General features: G+C 56.7%; 9 protein-coding genes across 9 annotated transcripts; 3 read left to right on the top strand and 6 right to left on the bottom strand.

The window, feature by feature from the left end:
* Positions 1–1,393: 1,393 nt before the first annotated feature.
* Positions 1,394–1,885, bottom strand: PHYSODRAFT_304103 (hypothetical protein; the record flags this gene model as incomplete). The annotated part of the gene is made up of 1 exon (XM_009534522.1): positions 1,394–1,885. One exon carries the CDS (start codon positions 1,883–1,885, stop codon positions 1,394–1,396), a length of 492 nt encoding a protein of 163 aa, XP_009532817.1.
* Positions 1,886–2,652: 767 nt separating this feature from the next.
* On the top strand, positions 2,653–3,567 carry PHYSODRAFT_548149 (hypothetical protein). The gene is made up of 5 exons (XM_009534521.1): positions 2,653–2,798; positions 2,872–2,909; positions 3,003–3,119; positions 3,210–3,281; positions 3,415–3,567. The coding sequence occupies exons 1-5, from the start codon at positions 2,670–2,672 to the stop codon at positions 3,557–3,559; spliced, it is 501 nt and encodes a 166-aa protein (XP_009532816.1). The 5' UTR covers positions 2,653–2,669; the 3' UTR covers positions 3,560–3,567.
* Positions 3,568–3,623: 56 nt separating this feature from the next.
* Positions 3,624–4,718, bottom strand: PHYSODRAFT_563237 (hypothetical protein; the record flags this gene model as incomplete). The annotated part of the gene is made up of 1 exon (XM_009534520.1): positions 3,624–4,718. One exon carries the CDS (start codon positions 4,716–4,718, stop codon positions 3,912–3,914), a length of 807 nt encoding a protein of 268 aa, XP_009532815.1. The 3' UTR covers positions 3,624–3,911.
* A 1,633-nt stretch (positions 4,719–6,351) lies between these two features.
* Positions 6,352–7,164, bottom strand: PHYSODRAFT_518084 (hypothetical protein; the record flags this gene model as incomplete). Its single annotated transcript, XM_009534519.1, has 1 exon — positions 6,352–7,164. One exon carries the CDS (start codon positions 7,162–7,164, stop codon positions 6,352–6,354), a length of 813 nt encoding a protein of 270 aa, XP_009532814.1.
* A 556-nt stretch (positions 7,165–7,720) lies between these two features.
* Positions 7,721–8,626, top strand: PHYSODRAFT_517603 (hypothetical protein; the record flags this gene model as incomplete). The annotated part of the gene is made up of 1 exon (XM_009534518.1): positions 7,721–8,626. The coding sequence occupies one exon, from the start codon at positions 7,721–7,723 to the stop codon at positions 8,624–8,626; it is 906 nt and encodes a 301-aa protein (XP_009532813.1).
* Positions 8,627–8,884: 258 nt separating this feature from the next.
* Positions 8,885–10,516, bottom strand: PHYSODRAFT_517559 (hypothetical protein; the record flags this gene model as incomplete). Its single annotated transcript, XM_009534517.1, has 3 exons — positions 8,885–8,968; positions 9,028–9,756; positions 9,821–10,516. The coding sequence occupies 3 exons, from the start codon at positions 10,514–10,516 to the stop codon at positions 8,885–8,887; spliced, it is 1,509 nt and encodes a 502-aa protein (XP_009532812.1).
* Positions 10,517–10,745: 229 nt separating this feature from the next.
* PHYSODRAFT_347406 (hypothetical protein) lies at positions 10,746–12,336 on the top strand (the record flags this gene model as incomplete). Its single annotated transcript, XM_009534516.1, has 3 exons — positions 10,746–11,444; positions 11,516–11,609; positions 11,685–12,336. Exons 1-3 carry the CDS (start codon positions 10,757–10,759, stop codon positions 12,334–12,336), a joined length of 1,434 nt encoding a protein of 477 aa, XP_009532811.1. The 5' UTR covers positions 10,746–10,756.
* A 460-nt stretch (positions 12,337–12,796) lies between these two features.
* Positions 12,797–13,353, bottom strand: PHYSODRAFT_347405 (hypothetical protein; the record flags this gene model as incomplete). The annotated part of the gene is made up of 3 exons (XM_009534515.1): positions 12,797–13,028; positions 13,097–13,262; positions 13,341–13,353. 3 exons carry the CDS (start codon positions 13,351–13,353, stop codon positions 12,797–12,799), a joined length of 411 nt encoding a protein of 136 aa, XP_009532810.1.
* Positions 13,354–18,288: 4,935 nt separating this feature from the next.
* On the bottom strand, positions 18,289–19,438 carry PHYSODRAFT_355212 (hypothetical protein). Its single transcript, XM_009534514.1, has one exon. The coding sequence runs from the start codon at positions 19,425–19,427 to the stop codon at positions 18,669–18,671; it is 759 nt and encodes a 252-aa protein (XP_009532809.1). The 5' UTR covers positions 19,428–19,438; the 3' UTR covers positions 18,289–18,668.
* Between the last annotated feature and the right edge of the window lie 1,459 nt (positions 19,439–20,897).

The following is a 20,897-nucleotide window of genomic DNA, read 5'->3' as shown; positions in this document are numbered from 1 at the left end:
TTGCTGTAGAGTATATGTAAGCGCACCCACCGCGCGCGTTGCTGTCACCTGTACAGGCGTGGCAGTTGAAGTCGGCAAACTGGTCAATCACCAATAGTGCTGGTTTTACATGACATAAGCAGGTTGAAGCTGCTCCATTCCTTCGTCGACTTGACGGCAGCCTAGCGTACACGTATTATAGGCCTACTTCGTCCATGAAGGCCAGTCGAGCGTTTCGCAGGGGCTCACCCTGCATGCGAAAGTATGCCCTGTCCGCAGTGTTCGTGTGGTAACAACCGAAAAGCCGATCCGTTGTCGGGCTTGTAGACACTGGGGCTCGCCCCTGGTACCTACGACTGCCATAGAAATTGTGCTGCACTTGTATCCATGCCCCCACAACATTAAATCTGTTGCGCGTACATGCCACTGCATGTTATTCATCTACAGGGCAGCACTGCGTAGCCAACAAACAGATACAGTAAACAGTGTTGCACGAGTCAAAGTCAAACGAAACCACTCAAAAACTAATTGAGGAGTGACATACAATTATATTCGGCCTCTGCTCCTGGATGGTCCTGGATACCAGAGTCCGCCAATACCGTATTATATTGTATTGAGATCATTGTCAAGCCCTAATAAATATTACAATTCTTTGACAAACAATAATACATTTTGCCCATAATTTATATTGCATTGGAGCATAGAACATCCTATTTTATCGATTTAGAGGGGGGAACGTGGGCACAACATCGAAACAAACAGTTCAGTATCATAAATTGTGTTGATATTCAAGCTTATAGCAGTGAAGGTTCCACTGTGAAGCTCACCTGAGGTTCAATCCACGCGTAGTAGCAAGTTTCATGTTCGCAGTATTATGATAGAGACTGGTGACCTGTCAGTTCGCTTAAACCTGCTTTCTGTCGACGAGCTCACCAATGGTAAACCGAACTTTTATAGCTCAGGTAAATACTTCATGCAGCCGCTACTCGGTTTAACTAAGTGTTCCACGCCTCTAGCGATCAGAACTTAGCATCATCAGTCGTAAATCCCATTCCAGGCTGGCATTGCCAGCGGACTTTTATCATATTTATTGTCAATAATTGGGTCAATAGGATATTGTATTGGAACCGGGGTCGTCCAATAATAAAGATTTTTATTGGAAAACTCAATTATTTACTGTATTGCAATATTGTTTTTCCGACCTCTGCTGGATACTATAAAACTATAAAATACGCGGTGTGGCAAGCTAATAGGTACTCCCGTCGGCGGTCTCATCAATCGATCGGGAAGTCTCTCACAAGTATGTTGTCTGTCTGCTCCCTCGTGATCGCTGGAAGTGTGCGATGCATTTGGCAGCGCGAAGGGTTGGACGACGGACAACTTCAACATGAACGGTTGGTCGGCTCGACCCACTTCAACTTGAGGGGGCACCCACGCGGCACCACTCGATGCCGAAGAACGCGGACGCGTCGAAGTCGGGGTCCTCCACGTTCACGTCGTCGAGCCTCCCCATGACCCGGCGGTACTTGAGCACCTTGCGCGCCACCCGCGCGTTGGTTGTCATCGCTTCGGGGTCTTTCTGCACGACGTTGAGCAGGCGTTCCACGTTGCCGCACACGCGCGCCTTGGCGTCCTCGTCCTCGTAGATGAACCGCACGCGCGTGGGTGAGGCCACCATGGAGTGCGCTCGGGAGGTCTTCGGCCGCCGCGGGTAGTCGCAGTCGTCGTCGTCGTCGCCCCTGGTAGCGGCCCCGTTCCAGGACATCCGGCGGTGGCGAGGGTCCTCCGGCGCGCACGTGACGCTAACGCTGAGGTTGCGGTGAGCCTCGCCCGTGGGCTTCCAGCTGCCTGTCCAGCGATACGTCGTGACCGGATGCACCACAGCTGCCTTGATGGGGGTTTGCATTGTAGTTTTTTATTTATCGTTCGAGGTGCGGCCGGGGACGTGCGCGAAGGCTCGCAAAAGGCCGAATGGAGTGGGTTGGGGTCGGTCGGGTCCAGCCCTTGCTACAGCACGCGGAACACGGGTCATCGGTCACAACTGAGAGGCGCCCCCACAAAAGGACGCACGGTTACTGGACGGAGAAATTCTGGGAAGACAGCATGATCATACCCCCCGCGCTCGAGCTGGCCCCGTGGCGGCGGACTTCAAGCGTTGCAAACACGGAAGAGAAAGAGAGGTGACGAGCGCGCTCGTTCTCGTCCCGCGCTACGCTGACTAACCGCTCAAAACGCCTGCGAGGCCGTGGGCATTGCATTGAGCATGTATTTGGGATGAATCTGCAGCTGAAGATGAGCCTCTCAGCGCAAAATTCACAGCGCCATGAGACAGCGAAGAGGGCGGTTTTCCAGGCAGGAGCGCAGGAAGCAGCCATCGGTTACCGGACCGAAAGCTCCAATGCCTCGCCACTCGAAGCGCTCGCAATATTTGCGGCGACTGCAAAGTAATAGCCGGACGCTGCGTCAGGCGCTAGACGAGCCCCGAGGCTGGCGTCGGTCGTTGGCGTGCGCTCCGCCAAGCGAGCGGGCCTAAACTTTCGCCTTTAATCCAGGTCATCGACCAGCAAATATCACTTGCGTCGGCCAAACCATGCAGAGCGCGACGTCAATTGAGTCCAGTATGCCACATTCCCCCCTCGGATCGGGCTCCGCGACGCTTGAAAGTCGATCTTTGAAGGCTGCCTTTTGCGATGTTGTGGAGAGTTGCGTCTTTGGCTTTGCTCGCGCTGCTGCGGGACGTTGCGCTGGGCTGCCCGGCGAAGTGCCAATGCATCGGCCAGGCGCGCGTCTCCGTCTACTGCGACTTCCGCGGGCTTGAGGTGAGATTCTGCGCTTTCGTGGCCAGTACGCGGCCGATATGCTGGCTGACCCCTTTGCTATATAATGCCGCAGGAAGTGCCGATCAACATCCCGGTAACCACCACGCACTTGTACGAAGTTAGTCAAGCAGCGCGTAACAGCGCTGGGCAGCACAACTGGACCCTAGGCCTCATCTCATGTGGGGCGTTGGGCTGAACTGACAGGGATCTCTCGGGGAACAAGTTCACCAAGGTGGTGCCCGAAATGTTCCTCGGCTACGTGGTGGATAGCGAGGGTGCGTTCACCAAGCAGACAGCCGCTCTGACGCAACTCAAAGTGCTGTAAGGCGATGCGCAACACGAACTCCACTTTGATGCTCTTTGGCACGTTGACTCACGACGTTCTGGCCGCTGCTGCACTCACTATTGCAGGCATCTAGACTTGAACCCAGTGGCAGTCGTCAACGAGCACGCGTTCGATGCCACGCCGTCGTTGGAACTCATGTACGTACAGCACGCGCGTTCGTATTATTGCTGTACTAATGTCTTGGCACATTTCGCAGTCCACTTTGCTGACAAAAAAACATTGTTTTTCGATTGTTCTGATGTGTACGGAACGGTATATTTTCTATAATAGCTATCTGCCATTCGACGTCAAGATCCAACGCCAAGCCTTCGCAGAGATGAAGACAGACAAATTGACATTCGACGGCTTTGATCGTGTGGAAAATCACCCGCTCGAAGATCCGCACTTCGTCGCGTTCTCCCGCTCGTCGTCTTGACTAATCCTAAAACACAACAACGACAAAACGGAAAAACAAACGCACGTACGTAGCTCCATCGCTTGCTATTCACCGTTCATACTCTCTTACTACTGTAGTTAGTGCTCTTCCTAAGTACTTGCTTGTCAAAAAAATAAAATATCGCCCGTCGCCTTTTATACCAAACTACTGCTACGTCCTCCTCTTTGGCGAAGAATTCTTGATATACACCGCCGCTTGTCCTCCCCCCTCCCTTCCCTCCGTTATACTCTTCTCTCTCCTTCTTGACGTGCTCCAAACTGCCTTCCTCCGCCAGTCTGGTCGTCTCCCAAAAACTTTTTGTTGCTTCTTCTTGTGCTGTCGAAGATTTCCATCAAATCCACTCACTTTTGGGCATATTGGCACTCCCCTTCTTCACGCCCAGCAGTAGCGGCTTCGGAGACGGCTCGATGTCCGGCTGCCGCTCCGGGTGCAGCGCGTAGTCGAGCGCGCTGATGGCCTCGGCGTAGAGCTGCGTGGCCTGGCTCATGCGGCGATTCACCTCGGCCGAGTACTCGTCTCGCTGGGTCTCGTGGGCCAAGATCTCGTCCTCGCGCTCCTGCTGCTCCTCGGCCGCGCTGCGACGACGCGACGAGGTGCTGGACCTCCTGGACGACGAGCAGCGCGAGCGCGCCGGGTTGCTGCTCAGACTGCCGCGCAGCACGTCGTCGGGGTCGTCAATGACGCGAACTCTTTCGTCGTCGTCCTCTCCCTCCTCGTCCGAAGAAGAAGAAGATGATGAGGAGGACTTCTCCTCCAGATCGTTCTCGTTCTCCTCCTCCAGCACTTGGCCGTCCATGCGCTTCTGCGCGCGCAGCAGGGCCTCGGCCGACTGGCGCTTCATCTCCTGCAGCTGCTGGCGCAAAAAGCTCTTCTGACGCATGGGCTTGGGGCGCCCCAGCTCCTCGCGGCGCGCGGCGTTGGCCTGCTGCTGGTTGGTCACGGCGCTGAGCGTGCCCACGGGCCGCCGCCGCTGGGTCTGCGCCGTCTCCTCGTCCTGCAGCAGCTTGCCTTTGCTCTTGCCGCCCACGAACTTGCTCACGAACCACGAGCCGAGCTTGCTGTTGGCCTGCTGCCTCTGGGTCCCCACGCGCTTCTGCCACGAGCTGGGGGCGCTCGTCGGGACGGAGCTGCTGCTCATGAGAGTGGCGGGTGCTTCAACCTGCCGCCCTAATCGACCTGCTGCTGCTGTGGCGCGATTCCTTCTGAGCTCTCCGGGTCCGGGCAATTGGCAAGGCCGTTTTTGTGTAGCCGGAATTTTGTGTGCCCCGTAAAGTCGCAACCTTTGGCGAAGCGGGTGGTACTTACCAAAGGTTGGCACGGTCGACTACCAACATGACAAAAAGTAGCGCTAAACCACTCGGGTTCGGATTCGAGGCTGATACGCGACAGCGCTGATCGAACAGTATCGCGTTGCCGCAGCACTAACGCGCTGCTTGCTATCCTATCTATATGCATTCTGAGGCAACTGCGGTATCCATCGGAGAATTACTGTACGTCGATAGCAGTGGCTAGCTAGGCTAAAAGAGGTTGAGCCATATTATGCTCGTCGCTCACTGGGTCCTAACCAGCTGAGGCTGACTACTGGTACATAATTCTATTGAATCAACATTGCACTTCACGATGACATGGAGCGACAAAGTGTACTACTACAATAGTACTAACATGTAGTCGATGACGGTCATGTTCCAATTGAGCCAAGATATTGAAGCAACAATACTTCAACCAAACCAAAATATCGAGAGTGGATTGATTCATTTGTAGCTTGCAGGCTTGCTGCCACACGCCAATATAACGCGTGTTATACCAGTTTGTTGCTGCAGGATAGTACAGTACCATCACCTTTCCCCACGTTGAATAGTACCATCCTTTTGGCAAATTCAAATACTCACCCTGCTAAGTGCGATTGAAGGGGAGTCGGAAAAGATACACTTTCTGGCGTATTCACTGACAGTTACGTTTTTGCGATCGAAAACGCCAAAGAAAATGCGGTCGTCAAGTCAATTTTGGGAGAAATGGGCTTCCCAAGTGGCGTGTCGACCTGGTCCGCGCTGCTTCGCCCCCCCCCCCCCGCCCCCACTTGCAAGCTGCCGCGGGCCCGCGCGCCGAAGCCGGGCACGACGGAACATGGGCAGTCTCTGCTGCCGGGCTGCAAGGAGATGGCAGCCAGCGCGAGGGAAGGCGTGATGCGCGGAACTCGCGCGCAAGTATCCACCGGGACGGGTGTCATGGCACCGGGCGCAGTGTGGGCGGGTTGGCCGCGGAGGGGGTGAATCCTGCCGTCGTGTTGTAGCGTGAGCCCCGCCTCCGATCGCGCCCGAGAGCGCAGCTGATCAGCTCAATTGAGCTTGTTCACGCCACACAGTTCCCACTCTCGAGGCCGCATGCACTGCAACTTGTGCGCTGCGCTGCGTCTTGAAGTGTCCTTGAAGGGGCCGCCGCCAATTTTGCGGCAGCGGCCGGCTGTGGGGGCATTGCGGTGTGGAAACCGATCTTTGCGAAAAGTGAAGGTTCAACCGTTAGGTTGTCGCACGCTTGTCCCTTGCGTCCGCGTGGACAGCCCAGATGGCTCCACTTCCGCGGCAACAGCAGCAGCAGCGGCCGCGTCACGCGGACCTGGCGGATGCCGACACCAAGCTGACGGTAACAGCAGTAACTCGTGTCTATATGGTGTCTATTAGATTTTGGTACAGAATCTATAAGGGCGGATACCTCCGTGGTTATAGTTGCCACGGTGTGAGTGAAGTTGCAGTGTGGGTTGGCAATGCTCCGGCTCAGAGGCGGCTGCAGCGGCGGATCTCGAACAGTCCAAAGTCGCGGCCCCAGTACTCCTGCGGCAGCTTGAAGTCCGGGATCTTGTAGAACTCGAAGCCGTCGAGCTCGAGCTGCCGGAAGAACGTAAGCTGCGTGTCCGCGCGGTTGAGACCCAGCAGGATGAGCGTGCGCTTGGTCGCCAAGCGGCTCATCGTGTGCAGCAAGGGGTCGTAGAGCTCGCGGAGGTAGGCGACGTCCGTGCCCAGGATGACATCAACCTTTCCAGCTTCAATGTCCTCGGACGTCGCGGCGACGGATTCCAGCAGACTCGTCTCCTGCTCTGACGAGCCCCAGCTCAGCTCCGACACGTGCACCTGCACGCCCGGACGCAGCGCGCCCGCGTTGCGCTCGACGTTGCGCTGCAGCCCCTGGATGTGCGTCTGCAGGTCTGTGAGGTACACGTGCGACGGCTTGAAGCAGGCGGCGATCATGAGCCCCACGTAGCCCGTGCCGCTGCCCAGCTCCACCACGCGCGCGCCATCGAAGATGGAGCGGTAGTGCTCGCGCTGCAGCTCGAGGTGCGCGGCCAGCAGCTCGCCGCTGGTCCAGACGGAGCCGCCGATGCCCGGCGCCCAGTCGCACTCGAACTCCAGCAGAGTCTCGCGCTGCGAGGCGTCGTCGACTCGTACGCGCAACGGGACGATCGTTGTCGCATGCTCTTCCTGTTCCTGTTCCTGCTCCTGGCGCTGCTGGTCTCCCGTGTCTTGACACGTGCTGGCGTCTGCAGTGACCTGCTCCTGATGCTGTAGTTGCTGCTGTTGCTGCTGGACCATGGCGCTGGCATCGCTGCGAGGAGCCGCACCCATTGCCGCTGTGTTGGCTCAGAGGCCGCAGAGGCCGCAGTCTTTGCAGTCGGCGCTCTTGTTGATTCTGCGCTGCGATCGTCCAGCAGAGCCATTCGACTGGACGACCTTGTATTCGGAGTATGTAGCCATGTTCTAAAAATGGCTACACGAAAAGCTCGCTGGGCAAAGTATATTAGCAGACCACTCCACTGCATTGCATTAGCGTTCACCTGGGCTTACAATGGAGGAGGAGAATTCACCGGTTCTTAGTGACGATGGAAACAATGAGCACTTGGATGTAGCAGACGCGGAAGTGAGCGAAGAAGAAATGCCCACTCCTCAGACGGATACTGCTACCGAAGTCAAGGAATCGGTGGAGCCTGCCAGGGCATCTCCATCGCCATCGAAGCGTCTCAGTGAGCTGGAGCAATTGGAGGAGACGCACTTCATTGAGAACCAGAAGGAGCTGGTGGCGCTCCAGCGGCTCGATGACAAATGTGCCCAATTGCAGCAAGAAGGGAGGTACACGGAAGCGTTGGAGTACATGGAGAAGGGGCTCGTGTTGAGACAGCACTTCTTCGGTGCCGACAGCAATGAAGTGTGGGCTTCGTGTCGAACCGTGGGCGAAATGTGCAACCTGCTGGCCATGACCTACCTGCAACAGGAGGAGTTCCGCGTGGTGCTCGAGCTGTTGAAGAAGGCAGAAATTCTGACGGAGCGACACCCGGCAGGACGAGCTGTGACGCTGAATAACCTGGCGTGCTACTATCGTCGACAGGGAAATCTGCACAAGGCACTTACATATTTGAATGAGGCGCTCAAGATTGAGTCGCGACTCGATAACCTACCAAACAAAGCGGACACGCACCTCAATATGTGCGCAGTGCTCTCGCAGCTCGGCAAGCATCAGAGCGCGCTGGGCCATGCACAGTCGGCACTTATCTTCCTACACGAGGAACTGCATTTAGGTCGAGCAGGGAATGGCGGATCAAGCCCAGCACGCAAAGGCTTCGGTGGGAAATCTGGGGACCACGTTGACCCGAGCATCAAGCTGGATCGTGTTGCAGTTCTGGGCATTGCCTACCACAATGTCGGTGTCGAGCAGGAGTTTCTCAAGTGCTGGGATCTTAGCCTGCAGTCCTACAAGAAAGGCATGGAGATCACATCGACGTATCTCGGTGAGTCGCACGGTATTGTAATCACGTTGCAGAACTCGTTACTCAGTGCGAAGCGCAACATGGCCAGCAAGATTCGCACAGCCGGGACCCGTGGGGACGGCATCTCCCTTCCCAATATCAACAATTCTCGGAGCGGTGGCAAGTCTGCTGGTATCAAGACGCTTGTGAGTCAAAAGGGGAAGGCGAAAAAGGTCATCCGATCAAAGGACGAGTCGCCCACCAAGCTCCCGCTGGCGTACAGCAACAATGGTAGCAGTAGCACGCGCTTTTAGGCAATTATCTAGGTATCTAATCCACAAAATTCTCCTGTGCACGTTGTGCATTCATCTTGAGTATGGCTTTCCTGAGTGCTAACACGTTTAGGAAGTGGTCGGCCAGCGCGTTCGTATAGCTTCGAGTATTGCTTCAGCGCTTTGTGAGTTGAGAAGCGTTCTACAACAGTGTGTCGGGCTTGTCTGCCAAGATGAATCCGCATCTCGCTGTCATGGGCGAGCGTAAGTAGAGCATCAGCGAATGCTGCGGCTGTAGCTTTAGTGACAGCTCTGCAATTGACGCCGTCGTGGAGAAACTCCCCCGTCCCACCTGAAATGAAGCCCACAACAGGCAGCTCCACGCTCATAGCTTCCAGCACGGCTAGTCCTAGCGTTTCCGTGAACATTGGGCTCGCAAATACGTGCATCTCACGGAGCTGGCACACCAACGCTTGCTCGTCGTTATATATTCCACCCACAAACTCAACGCTAGTGCCAAGCAATCCCCACTCAGAGGCAATAGACTGGAGCTGAAGTTTTTGTGGGCCATCTCCAACAATTAGCAGGCGGCATCGAGAACAGATTGGCCCAAGAATCTTCATTGCGGCCAACAGAATTCCTAAAGATTTTTCGGGTGCGAGTCGCCCGACATACCCGATGACAAAGGTCTGTTCGTCGGAAGGCGGGGCTGTAGCTGGTGTAAATTGCCGAGTGTTTACTCCAGTTGCGAGCACCACTTTGTGGCGGGCTCGTATATTTCTTGAGATGGAGTAGTGGTCTCTCGCAAAATGTGAAGGTGCCAGCAGGAAATCCACATCAACTTTAGTGGGATGGAGGTTCGCAAGCTCCATTATAATAGCTCGGGGCCCGGCAAGCCGGGCCGCAAGAACCAGCAGTTCGTCCGAAATCCTGCGCGAGTTCGAGAAAATGATGAGTCCATCGGCGCACGGAGAGCTTAGCGCATTGACCAGGTCTGTCCACACTCGAGCAGCGTATGGCGGATCAAGCCGACGAAGATCAGGCTGGTCCAGCTTCGAAATCTGCCGGGAATCGTGTCTTGCCCAAGGAAATCGTCGATAGAAGCTCGCAAGCAGAGCATTGATCACTCCGTCAGGAGACGTGTCTTCATCAGATAGCTCATTCAGAAATATCTACAAGAGCAATCCACAAATTAGCCTCGTTTCACTACATTTCGGATATTCTGCGCGCACTCACCTCCAACGGAAGTCCTTGAAGATTGACGTTCAATCGCTGCAATGCCCTCGTCAGTGGTGCATTGGTCACCACTTGCTCAAAGGTCTTCACCTCAAACTGGAACTCGACCGTGTTGTTATTCTTCTCCCCACGAAGCCCTTCCATGATCTGCAGCCACATTCTCCGCTGACCGTCGAAGGCTCCAGACGTCGACGATACGTAGCACACCGGCAACACCTCAGCAATTGAATCCTGTTGAGATTTAGCGTTAACAAACACGAGTGGCCTCCTCTCTTGTTCCTGCAGTGTATATTTCCACGGCGAACGCTCGTCCGAAGGGTTCACCACAACTTCTACGTGCAGTGTTGCCTCTGCGACAGCAACACTGCTGTCACTCCACGATCGGAGCTCCAACTTCCAGAAGTGCGTGCCTGGGTCGATACCGCCGAGCACAACTGAGTTGACCGCTGCCGTTTGTCGATAGCCTTCCTCAGGCACGCTGTCCCCCGTCACGAACAGGAATCCGTCACGGGGGATCTTGAAGTTATGGGTCTGGAAGTACACGGGCAAATCCGCCAATAACCCGTCGTCGTTCGACACCTGCCACCACGAGTGCTGCGTCGGGAACGTGACCTCAAGCCTTGGAGCTGGACGTGAAGTGGCTGCAGATACTAGGGCGACTCCAAGCCACAGCAAACCAATCACCACTTTGTTCATGGCAAATCAATCGATCTTTCGATCGATCTTTTTCCAGGATTCGAAAGTACCGTGGTATCGAAAACCTGTTTAGAACAAATAAACTTCTGTTTGGCATGGAAACTAGCAACAGGCTACTGTGTCTCGCAACCTATTGAAACGATACGTATTGTAAGTTCTTATTAATATCGATCAGGAGCACTGATCCAACATCGCGGTACTACGTATTCACGATGAAGCCAACTGTAGTACTGCGCGATAATGGAGCTGGACGTCCTGGTGTGCTCGACCTCCGGCAAGCCCGTCTTCCGCCACAAGCTGTCCGCATCCGATACCAACCGTCCATCTGAAGAGGACGACTCGTCCACCAGCTCCTTCGCGAGCTCGCTGCAGGGCCTGCTGTCCTTCGTGGCCTGCACGCAGCACGAGGAGCTGCGGGAGCTGCAGGCCGCCGACTGCCGCTGCGTGTTCCTCAGCTCGGACAGCCTCACGTTCGCGGCCATCGAGCGCGCTGTCCACAAGGACACTACGACTGGTGTCCACAGCAGCGAGACGCCCAGCTTTGCGTCGGAATGTCTGCAGCATCTGCTGCGGCTGCTGCAGCACCAGATCCTGTTCGTGCTGAGCGACCGCGGGCTCGACGTGCTGCGCCGCCAGCCAGGCTACGACCTGCGCGAGCTGCTCAACGGCACGGAGAGAGTCACGAGGTCGCTCACGGAGCTCTGGGCGTCGACGCCGAGCTTGCGGTTCAAGGACTGCGGCGTGCCGTTCGTGCGGCTCAAGCCCGAGAGGCGGCGAGAAGTCGCGAGGGCGTTGGAGTTTGAAGCCCCCAGGGAGAATGCAGCAGCGGCATCAACGACGACTATGATCTGCGGGTTATTACTCGCCAAGGAGAAGGTGGTGGCTGTTGCGCAGCCCAACAAGAAGCAATTCAGCATGCTCGTGGATGGTAAAGTTTTCTTTCTTTGGCAATTTAGTGATGACGAGGAATTGAATTGGTGGGTGTGTGCTTTATTGTAGATTTGCTGTTGTTGGTAAATTTCGTGTATCACACGCCGTCGCTGGAGAAGTCGGAGACTTGGACACCGATCTGCTTGTCGAATTTCAATGCTCGGTACTATAACTTTTTCTTTTGTGTATTGCTACAATAGTTGGCCTTCTAACATTTTTTTCATGTTGATTCTTGTAGAGGATTTCTATACGCGTACGTGGTTTTCTTGACGAGCGACGTTTGTCTGTTGCTACTGAGCAGCCAGCAGTCGCCGGAGCAGTTCCCGCATTTTCAAGCGAAGAAGGAGTTCGTGAAGCTGCGACTTGAGGAGATTGGAGCAATGGAAGCTATCGACGCTTCGGTGAAGAACCACTCGGAGTGGCAACCGCACAGCGATTTGCCGCTGCTATACCATTTTATCTACAAGAACGAGCTCACAGGTGAGTGCGCTGAGCCCGAGCTGACATTCCCGTTTGGTGACGGGGACTTCAGCACTCGGTTACAGTTGCTGAACCAGTACGCTAAGGTACACCATCTTATGTTCCCGACGCCGGCGGAGCCTCAAAATCGTGAGAGCCAAGTGCTGGGCAAGCGCCTACAGTCGCTGCAAGAAGCCACCGCAGCGCGTATGGTATACGAACGCAGCGACTCGGGCCTCTTTGTCGGCATGTGCAGTGCGGACTATCGGTTGTTCGTGTGGTTCGACTCGCTTGCCACCGTTTCGGACGCTCGCGAGCAAATGCAGGTGTTGTTGGACCGACTCCGGCATGACGAAGAGCTCATGTCCGTAGCGTTGTTTCTGTCCGGAGGCGGGTTTCCTTCGGTCAGCTCGCTTGGGATGTGGCCGTGAGATGCGGGAGTTGTATTTCGATAGTCCCTCATACTTGAGTTGATTTGAATAGTATCATCACAAAAACGAGAATGATGACCGGCGTCAACACAAAAGGTTTATGCTAGAATCTGAAAGGCAAAAACACTCATGTTGACCAGCGAGTTCTACTTACCAATAGTTTGCTGGTTCAATTTCCAGCTCATCGCACAAGCGCGCCGCCATTCTGCAGTATGATGATGCCCTGGGTGTTTTCCGAGCAGTCAAGCTAGGTGATAGCAGAGTTTCGCAACCCAGTATTTATGAACAGCAACAATCACGAATCCCCTCTCCCCAGTGTCGGAGTGTCGGGCACACTCCGGGACGTGAAGCGAGCAGCTTTCCTACTCTCACGGTCTACAACATTGCCCGTCTACAATAAAAAAATACCATTCTTGTAGAATATGTACTTGGTGCAGATCTTTAAGCTCGTGTGAAGAGCTCACTTCTTGACCACGATCCCTTCCTCCGTCAGCCTCTTGGTGATCTGCTTCTCAACGTACGCGAAGAGCTCGGGGACGTGGTCCGGCAGCTGGCACGACACGAAGCACTGCCTCCCCGTGCGCCTCGCGAGTCTCTGCGCGATCTGCTGCTCCTCCATCTCCGGGGCGCCCACGATGGACGTGATGAGCGGCATGGGGCTGTAGCGCGTCGCGATGGCCGTCGACAGCGAGCTGCGTCAACGAACTGTATTAAAAAATAATATGATAACATTTTGTGATAGTTCCATCAGCAAACGCACCCGAGCCGCGGCTTGTCGGCCGCCGAGCCCATCCAGACGAAGACGCAGTTGCTGAGCAGCCAGATCTGCACCAGGTAGCTCTGGTCCAGCAGCGAGCCGGGCAGGTCGATCACGCGCAGGCCCTCGTCGCCCAGCTGCAGCTGCTGCAGCCCCGCATCAATAGCCGCTAGTAAATCACACCCCGCCCCTCGTCAGCTATTCCTCCTCGACGCGCACACACACCCTCGTAATTTACTTTACTTACGCTCCGCCGCCATTTCCTTCTGATTGCCGAAAGATAATACAGTCCTGTAGCGGAAGTAAATCCTCTCCTGATTGGTCGTTACGCGCGTTAAAGAGCGCATCAAAGCCGCGTAATCGGGCGCAACATCCAGTTCTATTATTGCCGCGACCAGCAACACAACACATAAGCACTGCGACTGCCCTACCGCCGACCGCGCCATGGCGGACCCGGAGCTCTCCGCGCTGCGCCGCTCGGAGCACAGCGTCAGCAGCAACGCCAACTCGTCCGCCGCGTCGTCGCGCTCGTCCTCCAGCGCGGCGCTCCAGCAACATCAGCAGCAACAGGCGCAACCGTCGGGCGTGGCCAGCTACTTCCACGCGCTGCGCTCTCCGCTGTCCGCCAGCGGCCGGCGGTGGCGCGCGCAGTCGCAGCCGCTCGGCGGGTTGGAGGCGCCGCCCGCCGGCCACATTGCGGCGTCCGCCAGCTCCGCGGGGCGCACGCACGGCTCGAGGCACTCGGAGGCCACGACCACCCACTGGCACCGACGCGCGGCGCCCTCCGCCGTGTCCGCGCACTCGTCGCGGCCGTCCAACGGCTCCACGACGGAGCAGCACTCGGGCAGCTGCAACGCGGACGTGACGGGCCTGGCCGACAATATCAACGCCCAGTGTGGCGGCAATGCGGCGCTGCCGTCGGGCAACTACTACGTGGACGCGAGTGGCCAGCTGCGCATCCGCAAGCTCTGGTGGTGCTACATGAGGATACGCCGCGTGCTGTGGTGCGTGTTTCCGTGGCTCAAGCGCGACAGCAACACGTACCTGTGCGCACGCATGGTGGCCAACTCGACGCTCATCGTGGCCGTCTATTTATTGCGGGAGCTGCTCAACCACGTCGTGGTGCCGGCCATCCTCAAGCACAAGGACGACGGCGCGGGGGCCGACGCGCAGGTGCATTGCCACGACCACTCGGTCGAGTTCCTCGACATGTACGCGTACTCGCTCGTGGCCAACGTGCTGCTGTGTCTCCCGGCGCTCAACTTCAAGGCCTGCAGACTCTACCGACGCGCGCGCAGGGACTACTCGACAGTGAGCTCCACGTCGTCCAGCAGCGCGGACCCCTCGGCGGTCGTGGTGCCGTCCTCTTCAGTCGCGGATATCACCAAGGAGCACCAGCGCTTCGAGAAGACGTACTTGTTCACGCTCTGTGAACTGATCGTGGTGGTGGAGATCCCCTACCTCATCTACATACTGATAGCGATATTTGTGCTGTCGGACTCCAGCAGCGTGTCGGATATGATGAGCGCGTGCGACCGGCAACTCGCCACGGGCTATTTCCTGGTGCTGTTAGGTGTCCAGCTCGTGGCAGTTCTTGCCTATCTATTGCGGTGGCGACAGATTCTGCTCTTCCACCGTATTCACCAGCATTTTCTGTTCCAGCGGGGCTACGTACCAGGTCATTCACGCTTCGACTATGTAGAGCGGTCATTCGCCACGCCGCTGTACGCGTGGCTTCCAGCGCCTGTGTGGGCGTGTTGGCGGCGATGTAAGCGGCTGCGTAATGCTGCGCGAGGCAATCGATATGGCGGCACACAGGACGGGCAAAGTGACGCTGGATCGGCCCCCGTGGGCAGTACGAGAAGGCAAGTGCACTACGTGAAGGTTGGACTGTACAGCGCGGCAAAGCGTGGAGATGTTGAACAAGTGCGGTCGCTCTTGGAAACAGCGGTTAGTATCTCTGGCCCAGAGTTTGCTACCGAGTGGTACGAGCCGCACGTCTGGAAGCTGGGAGGAATGGCGCTATTCGCTCGTGGACAACGCAACCCGTTGCATGTGGCGGTGGCGTTCGACCAGGTTGAGGTGGTTCGTGAACTGCTTGCTAACGGACACTTCGACGTCCAGCAACTTGAGAAGCTGGAGCTGCTGCGACTGGACCTAGCGTGGCTGTATCGGCTGATGTTCCGCCTGTTGTTCTTCGTGGCTCGCCGCTCGAGTGCAGGCGTGGTTGCCAATGCGTCGGCAGGTGGTGGCGCAGGTAACGGCGGTCCTGCTCCTGGACTAGCAAGTGCAGCTCACCCGTTCGGACCTGTTGGGCTCTTTCAAGCCACACTGTTGACCCCTCTTCATGTGGCGGTGACACTGGGCCACGTAGAGCTCACGTTGCTGCTACTGCGTTACGGCGCAAAACCTGATGCTCCTGCGTTGTCTACTCACCCGCGATTCGCCACTCCTCCGCTGTATTGGGCTGTGGACAAGGAGTGCACGCGATTGCTTTTGAATGCTGGTGGCAACCCTTTAACGATCCCTGGAGATTCTAGTGGCTTGTTGTTGACTGCGTTTGAGGTTGCGCGGATTGCAGGCAACGCCGCTGTGGCTCGACAGATGGAGAAGTATGGTGGTGATGTGACGCTGACTCCGCTGCATGACGCCTGTGCTGGTGGACGCCGCCACGAAGTCGCTTTTTTGCTGGAGCACGGAGCAGATCCAGATACACTCGGCGAGCAGGTGATCGGCTGCTTCCGGCGTACGCCACTTCACTGGGCTGCGATGCGTGGTCACGCGCGTATTATCCGCCTCTTAGTGCGATATGGAGCTAATGTAGACGCGCGTGACATCTTTGGCCGTTCGCCATTGGCTTGGGCTTGTGTTTTGAATCGTACGCGCGCAGTGGAAGCTCTTCTGGAAAGCGGCGCAGATGTTAACGTACGTGACGCACAGGGAGATCCGTTGCTCTGTATTTGTGCAGCTGGGGCGTGCGCGTCGATCAAGAGAGGTGCTAAAACCTCGGCCGGCAAGCGAGACAAACTGGGCGATGACCGCGTGCAGGACGATGTGACTGATGAAGGTGGTGACGACGAGGGTGATGTTGGAGTAATGCTGAGCGGGCAGAGGTCACTAGCGCGTGGGCTGGACCCACGCATCTTTCAGTTGCTGCTGGAGAATGGAGTGGACTTGCATGCGACGCGTACAAGCAACGGTGACTCGGCTCTCCACGTCGCGCTTCGGCGTCGCAACCAGACCGCTGCCGTGCTTTTCGTTCGCGCTGGCTTAAGCTTGACAGCAGTTAATCTACTTGGTCAGCGGGCGATCGACTGCGCGCGCTCTCCAGCACTGCGGTTTGCTGTGAAGAAGGAAGCAGGACAACGCGACGTTATGATCAGCTACAGCCATGCACACGCCCCGTTGGCGCGCAAGATTCGAGATGCACTGGAACGCCAGCGGGTGACGACATGGATTGATACGATGGGACCTACAGGAATCACTGGTGGATCAGTGTGGCGACAGGAGATCGCGCGCGGCATTCAAAGTAGTGCTCTTGTGCTGGCTGTGCTGACGAAAGACTACCCGCAGTCGCAGTGGTGCATGAAAGAGCTGGCTTTCGCCAAGATGCAGAACATTCCCGTCGTGGCCATCCAGTGTGAGGACATGGAGATTTCGGAAGAGCTGCAGGTGTACTTGTGGACGCGTCAGGTGATCGACTTCCGGCCGGCGGTGAAACACAACTACGATGTGAATGTCGGCATTCCAGCTCCGTATCCTGAGGGAGAAGGTGGCGACGAAGAGCGTCCGCGCATGCCGAGCAACAGCTCGCACACGATGGAAGACACGGATTCACGTGAGGGCGAATCCGTTTTCCAGAGCGAGGATGACAATGCAGGCGAAGTGACCAATATGCTGGACAAGCGTGTTGCAAGCAACCTTGAGTTGGTTCCCGACTACAATGACGAGGCCTTTTGTCATTGCCTACGAATGCTGCTGGATGGGATTCAAGATCAGATTGAAGAGCATCGAGCGCGGTTGGCTCGACGTCAGGAGCAACAGCAGCAACAGGTACAGCTACCAGGCCACGAGACTGATGGTAATACTGCCGGAGATGCGTCTCGCCATGGAAGCCGTCGCAACGGCAATGAGAGCGAGTGCTACCCTGAGGAAGATGACCGAATACTATGTGGAACTGGCGGAGAAGCAGCCAAGCACAGTGAGTGTGAAGACCACGAGGCCTCAAGCGCGCAGATCAATTTCCCTGAGGGCCCGCTGAATGTCCCGCTATTCCGGCTGCTGCGGAGGATCGAGTCTTTGGCGTCGTCACTTGCCTTAACGTCAGCAACGGACTCGTTCGTGTTCATCGCGCATGGAGATTACCACCGTTCGTTCTGCCTGCGCCTCCAGAAGTCAATGCTCAAGCAAGGTATTCGCTGTGTTGTGGATCAAACTGTGCCTGCGGTGCAGTATGCTCACCCTCCAGAGGATGCGGTGAGCAGTGAAGCCCAAGCTGGCGGCTTCGGCGCAGACTTGGGCGGTGCCGACCAGCCAGTAACGCAGTTGCCTGTGCAGACACGGCAGATGGCTGCGAAGGATGCCATTCTAGCTTGCTCGGCTGTGCTGGTGGTGCTGTCGCCGCTATCCGCTACCTGCGACCTCCTCGCTGATCAACTGGCGTTCGCTGAAGACCGTGGGAAGCTGCTGGTGCCCATTCTTCTGTCCCTGCACAAGGTTGATCTGGCCAAGCGCTACACATTCTCCCGCAGCATGGTGCACCACTTCAACCTCTCGCTCGGATACGAGCAGAGCATCGAGCAGCTCACCAACTTCCTGCGACTACAACAGCAGAATGAAGCTCGGCAACGTCGTCTCCAGCGTCGGCAGCAGGAAGAACAGGGCGATCTCGGCGCAAGTTTGGGGGCGATGGCGGTGCTGTCTCCCGTATCGTCCGCTTCTTCTCAGTCTCACCGGTCATCACTCGCGGCTTATACTGACGTCGTGGAGGTCCAGTCACCGTTCGACGAGTTGTTGTCTACAGACTCGTCGTTGCTACTGCCCACGCTGCCAGTGCGAACCTACATGACCTCCCCTGCGGCGTTGAATACATCAAGAACTGGGAGCAGAGGCGGATCCGCGTCCAGTTTCGGAGGCCACGGCTGGAGCGAGCCCGACATTCTCGAGGGCGTCCGTCACGAAGACCTTCTGCTCAATAGCAGCAGGTATGATCGATCGCGTACTGGGTCAGGTCTCTCGAGCGCAAGTGCTGGAGCACATAGCAGGGAAAGCAGTCTACGGTTGACCGGGTCGGCTCGAAACCAACACGGCAGCGCCAGCACTGCCGAAGACATCGTCTAAGCGATACAAGAACTGAAGATTGCACGAATTGCGTCAAATGCGATAGACCAAGAAGAAAAATGCAGATTAATAAAAAAATAAGCGCAGCAATCCCTCATCAACGCACTACACTGCAAACTTCGGTTTATACGTTGCATTACACTTGTGTTACGTTTGACTCGCCACCGCCCTAATAAAAAGAGAGCTCGGCGTTCCCTTGACAGCTAGTACTCTCATCATTGTGTTGAATAGTTAATTATTTGGTCGGCGTCTTGTCCCCCAGCAGTGCATCGAAGCTGATGTTGACGCTGTCGCCCGATTCGGCGAGCTCGAGCATGCTTATGGACGAGTTGGATCCTCGTTGGCGCGTGTCGAAGCTGCCGTCGCTCGAGAGCGCGCCAAGAGCAGGATGCTGCTGCATCTGCATCGCCCTGGAGAACGACGGAGCCTCCTCCTGCACGACGCGCACTTCCCCGTTCTCCTCCACTTCCTCCTCGTCCGAGTCGAAGTCGTCGTCTTGGATGCCGGCGTACGACAGCTCGTCCTCCTCGTCGAAGTCGTCGATGCGTCCCACGAGGGTGGAGAAGTTGCCGATCATCGAGTGCGACAGACTCATGTCCGACGTGATACTGCGCGTGGTTCCTGTCGTCTCGGCGAAAGTTTGTGACAGCCTTGTGGGGGGTAACCCGAAGTTGGACGTGTCACTCCGCGTACTCGCAAACTGAGACTTCGGACGGCGTCGACGCATGCTGCCTTCAACGCCAGGACCCTGGAACGACGGGTTGAAGGACCCAGTGGACACGAAGCTGTCGCGCAGGTCCGCAAACCCACCGCGGAGCTGCACGTCGCTGCCCCTACCGGGTGCCCCGCCGCCGTTAAAGCTGGGCAGTGAGCTGAAACTGGGGAGCTGCCCACCGGAACTGAAGCTTGGAAGTGGCCCGCCGATGCTGATGCCGTATACTTCTTCACGTAGAGCATCCAGCAGGTGCCGTAGCGACTGACGGAAGCCCACCATGTCGCCCTTCGTGAAGAAGTGGAAAAACTCGCTGCGCGCGAGACTGTACTTGATGTCGAGACCAAAGTCCATGCGGTTCACCACCACCGGCAGGATCTTCTTCCCCTTGTCTTCAGCGAAAGCGAGTTGGTCCTTCACTAACTCGCTCGCCAGTGTCTTCTCGGAGATAAGCAACACGAAAGCTGAACACTTGAGAATCGCCTCCTTTGCCTCGTGAATACGGACGGACATGTCTTCATTCCGCGACAGCACTGGCCGGTTGGATTTTGCTGTTTCCTCCTCCGTGTCCTCGTCAATCGCTGATGATAGTTTAACCATGTGCTTTCGATCCACGTAGCACCTTAAGCCTCCCTCACGACACATTTCAACACAGAGCTTGCGTACAAACCGCTGGTGGTAGTCGCCATGACTGATGAAGACGAACTGCTCACCACTAGCCGTAGCCGTGTTCAGCTCCTGCAAGTCCTCAACGATGCTGTCGCTCGTCCCTGGCTCGTCCATTCCGTTCGACACTCGCTCTGAGATGACGTCTTTGCGTCCGCCACGCTTGGGCTTTTCCTTACTCGTAGCTCTGTGGAAGTAGTAGCCGCCAGTGTCGAGCACAATACTATCCGATACGCCGCCATCGTCCACAAAGCTGTTCGAGCTGCTGGTGCTGCTGAGGATGCTCAGGTTCGTGGCGTTGTAGTCGTAGTTGAGACGCATTTGGCGCTGGCTGGCCGAGAACACGCCATTGGACCCGATCGACCGAGAGGAGCCGGGTGGACCGCGCCGACGGCTGTTGCCAATGACGACGGGCATGACCGAGTCATCGCCGATCTCGTGGATTGATGAGGCGCCCGAGTCGTACGAATAGTAGTTGGGCGTGTCGAACGCTGCCAGTGCTCGCTCGTCAAACTTCATCGAGTCCATGCCGTACGTGTTCGTAGAGCTCATACCGGACGCGGCGTGGTTGAGGCGGCGGCTACGCATGCCACTGCTAGCGTGGCCTGATCCTGCCATCGGGTTCGTCTCGGCACGACGCATGTTCCGCTTGATGTTGTCCTCCTTGCGCTTCTCGATCTCATCGCGCATCCCATCCAGCAGCATACGCAGCTGGTTCTTGTACGCGTCTTCGTCGTATTCGTAGCGCGTCTCCTTCTCGTTAACCTGCTCCACCTTGGCGATAGCGCTCTCGAACGGAACAAGCTGCCGCGTGTACAAATACACCTGCAGCTCCTCGGAAATTTTGGCGTGCTCAGTGGAGATGGCCATGATGGGTGTGCCCACCTGCTTCGCCAACGCTAACTCCTTCAGACACCACTCAGACTGCGCGTAGTCCTCCGTCAGGATACACAGCACCACTGCAGCATTCGTGATGCCACGCGCGATCTCCTCGCGCCACACGGACCCACCGCCGATACCGCTGGGGTCCATGAGATCGAGCCACACCGTAATGTTCGCGTCTTCCAGCGACTTGCGCAGCTTGAG

This window comes from Phytophthora sojae, assembly GCF_000149755.1.
Source record: "Phytophthora sojae unplaced genomic scaffold PHYSOscaffold_7, whole genome shotgun sequence".
Classification (NCBI taxonomy): domain Eukaryota; phylum Oomycota; class Peronosporomycetes; order Peronosporales; family Peronosporaceae; genus Phytophthora; species Phytophthora sojae.
Note: the sequence above shows the minus strand (reverse complement) of the source record. Positions and strands in the feature narration are given on the sequence as shown.

What these genes read in the sequence shown, in the direction of transcription:
- PHYSODRAFT_355212 (XM_009534514.1), bottom strand. Translation starts at nt 19,427, where the DNA reads ATGGTGGGCTTCCGTCAGTCGCTACGGCACCTGCTGGATGCTCTACGT.
- PHYSODRAFT_548149 (XM_009534521.1), top strand. Translation starts at nt 2,670, where the DNA reads ATGTTGTGGAGAGTTGCGTCTTTGGCTTTGCTCGCGCTGCTGCGGGAC. An exon ending in CTGACGCAACTCAAAGTGCT is followed by an intron (nt 3,120 to 3,209) that starts GTAAGGCGATGC and finishes TCACTATTGCAG; the next exon opens with GCATCTAGACTTGAACCCAG. An exon ending in ACGCCGTCGTTGGAACTCAT is followed by an intron (nt 3,282 to 3,414) that starts GTACGTACAGCA and finishes TTTCTATAATAG; the next exon opens with CTATCTGCCATTCGACGTCA.